Raw genomic sequence first — 9,217 nt, forward strand, 5'->3', positions numbered from 1 at the left:
CTCCACATCTTCAGTCAGTGTCAACACAAACACAGACGCTCCACCGGGGGCCGGGGACAAAACCGTGAACAATGCACATAAATGGAGCTGCAGAGGTTTTTGTAGAACGAGACCACACGAATAATGGTAATCTACGTAGATACTAGTAAATGTGAACAGGAGCAAGAATAGCCAGCCACATTTGAGACTGCTTCTTATTGAATACATAATAGATACTACTGTATAGAGTATATACAGATGTGATTGTGAACAGCAGCATATTGTATGTAGCAAATAAATATATGTGTCAGTAAATATATAATATATAAAATATATAAATATATAATACAACTTTGGAAGTTGACACAGATGATTCTTGCTCAAATTCTCATATAATAAATAGTATTGTTGAGCTATTGCAAGCATTTTCTGTTTACAGTAACTAAGTTGAACAAACTATTACCCTTGACTTCTGATTTCAAAACTAGGTATCCGTCAATTTGTGGTGTGTATGTAATAGTATTATGAGGTGACTAAACAGTTATATGGTTTCACAGTCAACGGCCCTCTGAGGGAAACCGTGACTACAATGTGGCTCGCGACAAAATGAGTTTGACACACCTGGTCTAAGCAGTACATAATGAGTAAATACTATATCAGAATCAGAATCATCTTTATTTGCCAAGTATGTCCAAAAAACACACAAGGAATTTGTCTCCGGTAGTTGGAGCTGCTCTAGTACGACAACAGACAGTCAATTGACAGAGAACACTTTCGAGACATCAAGACGTTGATAAAAATCAGTCACTGAGCAATAAAGGGATGCTAGTTATCTGGTAATGCCGGTGCATTATTATTATTATTATTTTTATTTATTTTTTGACAATTGTGCAAAAAGATGCAGAGTCCTCTAGCACTTAGAACAGTTCAAAAGACTAATATTGCAATAGTCCGTTGCAATGACCATTGTGCAAAGGGCGCCGAGACTTCAAGCGAGTAGTGCGATAATCTGGGACAATGTTGATTGTGCAAATGTTGCAGATACTCCTCCACCAGTGTGCAAATGGAGCAGATGCTACTCTGGCATGAGTGGCCAGTATTGGTCAACAACAGATATGCAAATAGTGCAGCGTGGCGAGACAACTACAGTGAGTGCACGAGTAATGTATAATTGGCCCCACAGAAATGTGACAACAAACTCAAGTCAAAAAATTGCCAGCATGTTGTAATGGAATTGTAGGTTAGGTGTTTAAGAAGTTGATTGCTAGAAAAATATATGGGAGTGTATGTGAAAAGCAGCAAGAATCAAGTCAGCAACGTTATATTTCACAAAAAAGATTTTAAAAAAAGATACAAATGTAAAAAAGGCACTATACAGAAATTAGTGTCAAAAGAAGCAAGACTAGTCAGCTAGTCATGATTATAGCTCCCAGCAAACGAAACCCCGAAATTCTCTAGAAACTAGTATATCAAGAAACAATGGAAATGATTTTTAATGTAGAAATTAGGCAGGAATTTGCCCTCTACAAATTATTGTCCCTACTGGTTAAGGAATCTATTATATAATGTACAGTATGAGTACTGAAATAAATGGTATTTTCGACTATATTTTTATTAATTGAGATATACAGTACCTGCATATAAGCAGTTCAGAGTGAAATAGTGGAGTGACAACTATACATATTTAATAAAATATGAATAGAATACTATAAGTCACTGATGGTGTAGTGGTGCACTCGCCTGACTTTGGTGCAGGCAGCGTGGGTTCAGTTCCCACTCAGTGACGGTGTGAATTTGAGTGCGAATGGTTGTCAGTGTCTATATGTGCCCTGCGACTGACTGGCGACCAGTTCAGGGTGTCGTCCACCTTTCGCCCGAAGTCAGCTGGGATAGGCTCCAGCGTCCCGCGACCCTAACCAGGATAAGCGATGTTGAAAATGGATGGATGGATAGAATACTATATCCTTGCGATTTGTTGGCAACCAGTTCAGGGTGTACCCCGGCTCTCGCCCGAAGACAGCTGGGATAGGCTCCAGCACGCCCGCGACCCTTGTGAGGATAAAGCGGTCCAGAAAATGGATGGATGGATGAATACTAGATGCAGATGTGAATGTGAACAGCAGCAATAGCCAGCGGCATTATTTCTGTCATCACAAGAGCTACTGTAAATAAGAGGTGCTTCCCCCAATTATAAGGCAAAGTGAAATTTATGTGGAAACATGTGTTGACCCTCTGGGAGGTCACACCATCACCCCGGTGACAATTTGTTACCCACCAAACACACTTTGACGCTTTAAACTCCCCACCTCCCCAAAATAAAAACATTCCTTCCCGTCTCCTCTCAACAGGTCAGGAATGTTCCAGGAACTTCACGGCTCCCGCGGGGGTCATTAGCACGCCGGGCTACCCCGACAAGTACCCCAACAACCTGGAGTGCACCTTCATGATCTTCGCGCCCAAGATGTCCGAGATCTTGGTGGAGTTCGACAGCTTCGACATGGAGCCCGACACGACGCCGCCACCGGGGGCGCTGTGTCGCTTTGACTGCTTGGAGATCTGGGACGGATTCCCCGCAGGTTGGGAGATATTTCTGATTAACGCCTCCCTCAAATAAACATCTCCCCTTATCCATTGGGGGGGAAATGGATAGTAAGTGTAAAATACACACTTCTCTCAAATAGATTTGTGTAATAAAGATAAATAGATGCCTCATTATTAGATGTGTCCCCTTTCTCATTAAGAAAAACAACTGGTACTATCTGTAAGGCCACATATATACACAAACAACCATTCACACTCATGTTCACACCTACGGGCAATTTAGAGTTTTCAATTAACCTACCATGCATGTTTTTGGGATGTGGGAGGAAACCGGAGTACCCGGAGAAAACCCACACAGGCACGGGGAGAACATGCAAACTAGTAATGTGTAATTAAGGTAAATAATGCCTCCCTCCAATAGACACCAACCATTGGCTGTCTGGGGAAAAAATGGTAGTATGTGTAACCTCTTTAATTGATGTGTCCCCTTTCTTATATATAAAAAAAAGCAGTAAAATAAATTAATATAAATAAAGTCCTCCCTCAAATAGATGCATTCCCTTTCCCAACCAGAAAAACAACTGGTAGTATCTGGAACTGAGAAAAAGAAATACCTCGCCAAATAGACGCCTCCTCTTTCCCTTCACGATAAAACAATGGGTAATAAGTGTAATTATTTAAGAAAAATAGATGCTTTCCCCCCCAGAAAAAAACGGTTACTAAGTGTAGTAATTAAAAACGAATTAACGCAGTTTGTCTTCTTCAGCTTCTTTTTCAGTGTGGAATTGTTACATCACCAAAAACATGCAGGCTGGCGAAGTTAACGCCGGGCTCGAGATAAAAATGCCGTAATTCAAGATATAATCCATCACAGACTGTGGATGGCATTACTCGCAGCTGGCGGCGATGGCAACGTTAATCCTGGCAGATTAGCGGTGCTGCCAGTGTGACAATGTAAAGATGATGCCACGAGCTGTCATACAAACCGTGCTAATGACGATGATGACATTTTTTTAGGATTATGTTTTTATGATGATAAATGAAGAGCATGTTTGAAGAAAAAAGTGTTAAAAAACACTGTCATAGCATTAATCTAAATGAATGTGCAATTATCACATCCCTAACTCAAGCACAGTGCTAGCTCTAGTAGGGGTTTGAAGTAGGTTTTGAAGACTGGATTACGGTTTCAAAAAGGGGTTTCAAGCCAGCATTCGGGTCTCAAAGTGGGTTTTCCAGCCAGGGTTAAGGTTCTCAATGTAGCGTTTCTAGTCAGGGTAAGACATGAGTGGGGTTTCAAAGTATGCTTTAAATCCAGGGTTACGATTTCAAAGTATGGTTTTAAACCAAGGTTAGGATTAGTAGGGTTTAGGTTTCAAAATCATGTGTCAAACCAGGGTATGGATTTCATGTATGGTTTCAAACCTGGGTTAAGTGTTTGAGTTTCAAAGTAAAGTGCCAAACCAGGATTACGGTTTAAAGCACTCCAAAAATCCAAATAAAACGCTAACGTTGGCATTTTGCTCCTCCCCATCCTCAGTGGGTCCCCACATCGGGCGCTACTGCGGCCAGACATCCCCGGGCCGTGTCATCTCCTACACGGGCATCCTGTCCATGACCATCACCACTGACACGGCCATCACCAGGGAGGGCTTCTCTGCCAACTACACCATCAGGGACACCAGCCTCCCCCAAGGAAACGGGCAAAATGGTGACCGCATGCTTACAGTAGAGTTGCAAGCCTGGGTTAAAGTTTCAAACTGGGGGTTCAAGCCAGGGTTTAAATATTAAACCTGAGTTAACGTTTCATATTAGAGTTTAGGATTTCAAGCCATGAATAGGGTTTCAAACTAGTATTAGGGTTTCATGTGAGGGTTTCAAGCCATGGAAGAGCGTTTCAACTAGGGTTGGGGTTTCAAAGTAGGGATTCAAGTCAGAGTTCAGTTGTAAAATTAGGGCTTCACTTTTACGGTTTCAAATTATGGTTTCAAGACAGGGTTGAAGTTTCAAAGTGGAGTTTGTAGGCTGCATTAGGATTCCAAACAAGGGTTAGGATTTCAGAACAGGGTTTCAAGCCAAAATTAAGATTTCAAATTAGAGTTCTAAAACAGGATTAGGGTTAGTTTCAAAACATGGTTTTAAGACAGATTTAGGAATTACAATTAGGGTTTCAAGTCAGGTTTAAGATTTTAAACCATGAATGGGGTTTCCAAACAAAGGTTAAGGTTTCAGAGTCGGATTTCAAACAAGGGTTAGGCTTTAAAAGTAGAGTTTCAAGTCAGGGTTAGGGTGTCAAAATAGGGTTTGAAGCCCGTTTTGGGGTTTCAAATCATGAATTCAAGCCAGGGTTAAGGTTTCAAAGTAGAGTTTCTGGATTAGGGTTGCAAAAAAGGGCCAGGGATTCAGAGAAGGGTTTCAAGAGAGGTCCCGGGATGTCTTGTTTGTTGAGCGAAATGTTGTTTTTTTAACTTTGTTTTCTTGTTTATTTAGCGAGAAAGTGTAAGTATTACATCATCCATCTTGTCTGTTCTATTTGTGCAATGTCTCCAATGCCTTCGACATCAGATTCATCACTTTCGGAGCAGCGTCTCATCCATCTCATTCATGTCATCTTGACTTGATGACTTGTTGTTTTTTTCACGCACGCTGCAGTGCACGTGCTGCCAAAAACAACAAGCTCTCCTCGGAAGCCTTGTGCACTTTGGACGTCGTTGGCCTTTCTTTGGAATGCGAATAGAAAAGATGTCCTATTTTTTTTTTTTTTTTTTTTTTTTTTTTTTTTTATATATAAGGTTTTAAACAAGGGCTAGGGTTTCAACGTAGGTGTCATGTGAGGGTTATGGTTACACGGTGGAGTTTCAAGCCGTGGTTGAGTTTTCAAACAAGCCTGAGTAAAGGTTTTGAAGAATAGTTAGGGTTTTATAGTAAGGTGTCAAGCCAGGGTTTGGGTTTCACCCCTGGGTGAAGGTTTCAAATTACATTCAAACAAGGGCTACGGTTTCATAAGATGTCAAGCCTGAAAATCTTCGTCTATTCCATAGAAATACAATAATTCTGCCGCCAACAAATAACACAAAACAAACAAAAACATGGCCTGCTTGGGCCTTGCATTCTGCCTTGGTACCTTTCACACAAATTGAGGTGGGTGTGCTAGGACCTGATGAAAAATGTTGAAGCCTTGGCCAAGGTAACAGGCTAACCATGGCCACTGTGTGCTTGTTTCAGCCTTCTTGTGCTCGGAGCCTCTGGGGATGGAGTCAGGCGAGATTTCCTCGAAGCAGATCAGCGCCTCGTCGCAGTACAACAACAACTGGTCGCCGGAACGCTCTCGCCTCAACTATCACGAGAACGGATGGACGCCGTCAGACGACACCGTACGCGAGTGGATCCAGGTCCGTGCCTCCGCCCTCAGATTGTAGTTTTCGAGTTATGATTTCAAGTCAGGTTAAAATAAGGTCTCACATTGAGGTGAGAGTTTATGGGTTTCAAACAGGGGTTAGGGTTTTAAGCCTGGTGTAAGGTTAGGTCACATGGAGGTTCAGGTTTGAAATTAGGGTTTCAAGCCAGTGTTAGAGTTTCAAAGTAAGGTTTCAAGCCCGGGTCTGAGGTTCAAAGTGGGGTTTCAAGCCACGTATTGAGCTTCAAAGTAGGGTTTTAAGCCAGTTTTAGCGGTTCAAACTCATTTTTCAAGTCAGGATTTGAGGTTCAAAGTAGGGTTTCAAACCAGGGTTATGGTTTCAAATGAGTGTTTCAATCTAATGTTAGGGTTTCAAATTAGCGTTTCGAGTAAGGGTTAGGATGTCAACCCATGGATAGGGTTTTAAACTAAGGCTTGGCTCTCAAAGTGGAGTCGGGCATGCCCCCACTCCCAAAATAAAAAAACAAAATGAGTAATGATGTCTTGTTTTGGCTGGTCCTCAGCTTGAACCCACCGCAGAGATTTTGTTCACATGCGGCGAGAACATTGTTGATGTGAAACGTGGACATTGTTCACTCATTTGCAGCATTTCCCCTGCACGTTAGAGTGGAAAATCAGCATGAATATTTCATGACAAAGGTGCCGCCTCCACATTGTCTGCGCTTGTGCTCGTCCCTGTTTACTCACATATGTCACGTCAGGTTGATAGTCTTACACTTTCATTCAAAATAACATTTAATTTACAGTGCATCAGGAAATTATTCACAGCGCTTCACTTGTCCCACGTCCCAGCCTTATTCCAAAATGTTACAAATATTTTTCGCCTCAAAATTCTACACACAACACCCCATAATAACACTGTATTAAAAATATTAACATATTCGATACAGTGTTATCATTGTTGATGTAGACCAGGCTTGCCCAAAGTCCGGCCCGCGGGCCAAATCCGGCCCGTGTCCAAATTTCCTCCAGCCCGAAGCATCATGTCATAAAATCAATAATATGTGGCCCGCCAGCACAGTTTACCACAGTAAACAATACACACATACAAAAAAAAAAGCCATTTTATATTTCACCAGAGGGTGGCAGTAGACCTGTGGCCGCACTCTCGTCGCGTGACCCCTGTGTGAACTTTTACCCCTGTGGTATGTTTTTAGCCCATTTCTAAAATGGCAACTGAAACTAAAAAGAGGACAATTGCCAACGAGGGCCGCCGAGTCCAGGACAAGTGGATTTTTTCACTGACGTACAAAACAACTGTGTCTGCCTAATTTGCCAAGAGACTGTGGCTGTTTTCAAAGAATTTAATATTAAGAGGCACTACCAGACGAAACATGCTAACTGCGACAAGCTAACGGCGAACAAACGCGCCGAAAAACTGAAGCCACTGGAAGCTGTTTTGATAGCACAGCAGTGCTTTTTCACAAGAGCCCGTGACTCAAATGAAAATTCTACAAAGGCGAGCTATGAGTCTCAGTGAATAGATTTTTTGTGATGATCAAACCACAGTTTTGTCAAATTTCTGTCATGTGATTTGACAATACTATAGTCAAATTAGATGACAGAACAGTATAGTCACTATACTATTCTTTGTCCAAATGCACTGGGATGTGATTTGTTAAAACAAAATCAATAAATACATGTTTCTAAAAAATTTCAGTCAACTGTCAGGCCGAATGGTCGGCCCCCATACATTTTCATCTGACCAAATCTGGCCCTCTTTGCAAAAAGTTTGGACACCCCTGATGTAGACGTTAATCATGAAGAACCCAATTCTATAAAATGACAGTCTTACAGTGTTTTGAAACATGTAAAAGACCACATATCCCCAAGCACTGTTGCTTTATGGCACTGTAAAAATAAATAAAAGCACGTCAATGTATTTATTTTTAGATGTGGTTAAAAAAAAATAATAATGCTGAATGACCATCATTTTGTTGGATAGGATCAATAAAGAATAAAGTGTGTATTGTTACCCTAATAGCATAATTGTCTAAGTCATTATTTTGGTCAAATTGTGATAGCTGGGTAACTTTACTCTCCTACCACTGCTGGATCATTGCCTCTGTCCTCAGCCTATCAGAATACTTGTTAAGAGTCCAAAATCACTATACTCACATTTTTTGCCGCTACATACGAAGATGGCTTATGGCATGAGAAAGAGGGCTTTGCTGACAATAATAGAAACATTAGCCATTTGCTTTGATTCATATGGTAAGATAGCGTCAACTTTCTGGACAGTGAATAAATGTAATTTCAGTCAATCAAAGGTAATAGGAACTGTGTGTTTGAATTCATATTCACATTTCCACGACAAGGTATAAGCTACATGTGGTGTAAGAAATCAAAACAATCTATCCAAGAATCTTTTGTCTCATTTCTAGTCAAAACAAATCTCTTCTCACTTAAAATAAGACACGTCAACCTGTCCATTTAACATGGTTACCCTTAACACTCAGCAGCACTGTATTTTCTTCTGCTTCATAGTCAGGAAATTAACTTTATACCAATTTAGAAAATGACTTAGAGAAGGATTTAGATGACAGTAGACCTGAGAAAGAAAGAAAGAAATGACAGACACCCAACAGCAGTTTGATTAAGAAATGGTTGTAAAACGTCCAGAGCTGATTCTGATCTTCATTGTCCAAGTCAACATGACAGCTGTCTTAGAGGACTATATACCCGAGAAATAATAGCGATGCAAACACGATAGGGCTACAGCCATTCCATAGTTTTAGAATCAAAGATTATCGCATTGATCAGTCGGATAAAAAAATATTTTGCATTATTAACTCATTCACTGCCAACCTTCCCAGTTAACATGGATATTTGACTTCTAAAGCCGCCAATGGCAGTGAATGTGTTAAATGCAATAACATGTGCTTGTGAGATGATTTGATTAATCGTTGCAGCCCCAAAACATGCCTCAACAGAGTGTGGGAGAAACAGGAAAGGAGGGAAGAGGTGAAAGGAAAGCAGAAACAGGAGCAGCACTTAGAGCTTCTTTGCTTCAGTAACAAATGGGTATTGTTACGCCTGGGAGGAGTCGGTCCTAAGGGCCAGCCAAAACATGGAAAAAGTCATAATATGGAGTAATAGCTGCGGTTATCAAAATGAGTATTCCACCATCAAAAACGCGTATGTACTGTAGATCTGACCATGAAGCATGCTGTCACCATAGAACAAAATTCCTGGTTGAAGGGAACACACAAATGGAGTGTGACTCCATGCGTAGCCTCCTTGACTTCATTTGCTTATGTTGTCTGTGAGACTCCACATTTG

At 41.1% G+C, this 9,217-nt stretch overlaps 1 protein-coding gene across 4 annotated transcripts in view; it reads left to right on the top strand.

Annotated features, from left to right (window-relative positions):
* Positions 1-9,217, top strand: part of LOC133411294 (neuropilin-1a-like) — a 69,963-nt gene that overhangs the window by 22,076 nt on the left and 38,670 nt on the right. For all 4 annotated transcript variants that reach the window (XM_061693488.1, XM_061693489.1, XM_061693490.1 and 1 more), the window contains 3 exons: positions 2,328-2,555; positions 4,058-4,228; positions 5,743-5,909. In XM_061693488.1, coding sequence (XP_061549472.1) covers positions 2,328-2,555; positions 4,058-4,228; positions 5,743-5,909 — 566 coding nt within the window. The remainder of the gene's footprint in view (positions 1-2,327; positions 2,556-4,057; positions 4,229-5,742; positions 5,910-9,217) is intronic.

This window comes from Phycodurus eques, chromosome 13 (genome assembly GCF_024500275.1).
Source record: "Phycodurus eques isolate BA_2022a chromosome 13, UOR_Pequ_1.1, whole genome shotgun sequence".
Classification (NCBI taxonomy): Eukaryota; Metazoa; Chordata; class Actinopteri; order Syngnathiformes; family Syngnathidae; genus Phycodurus; species Phycodurus eques.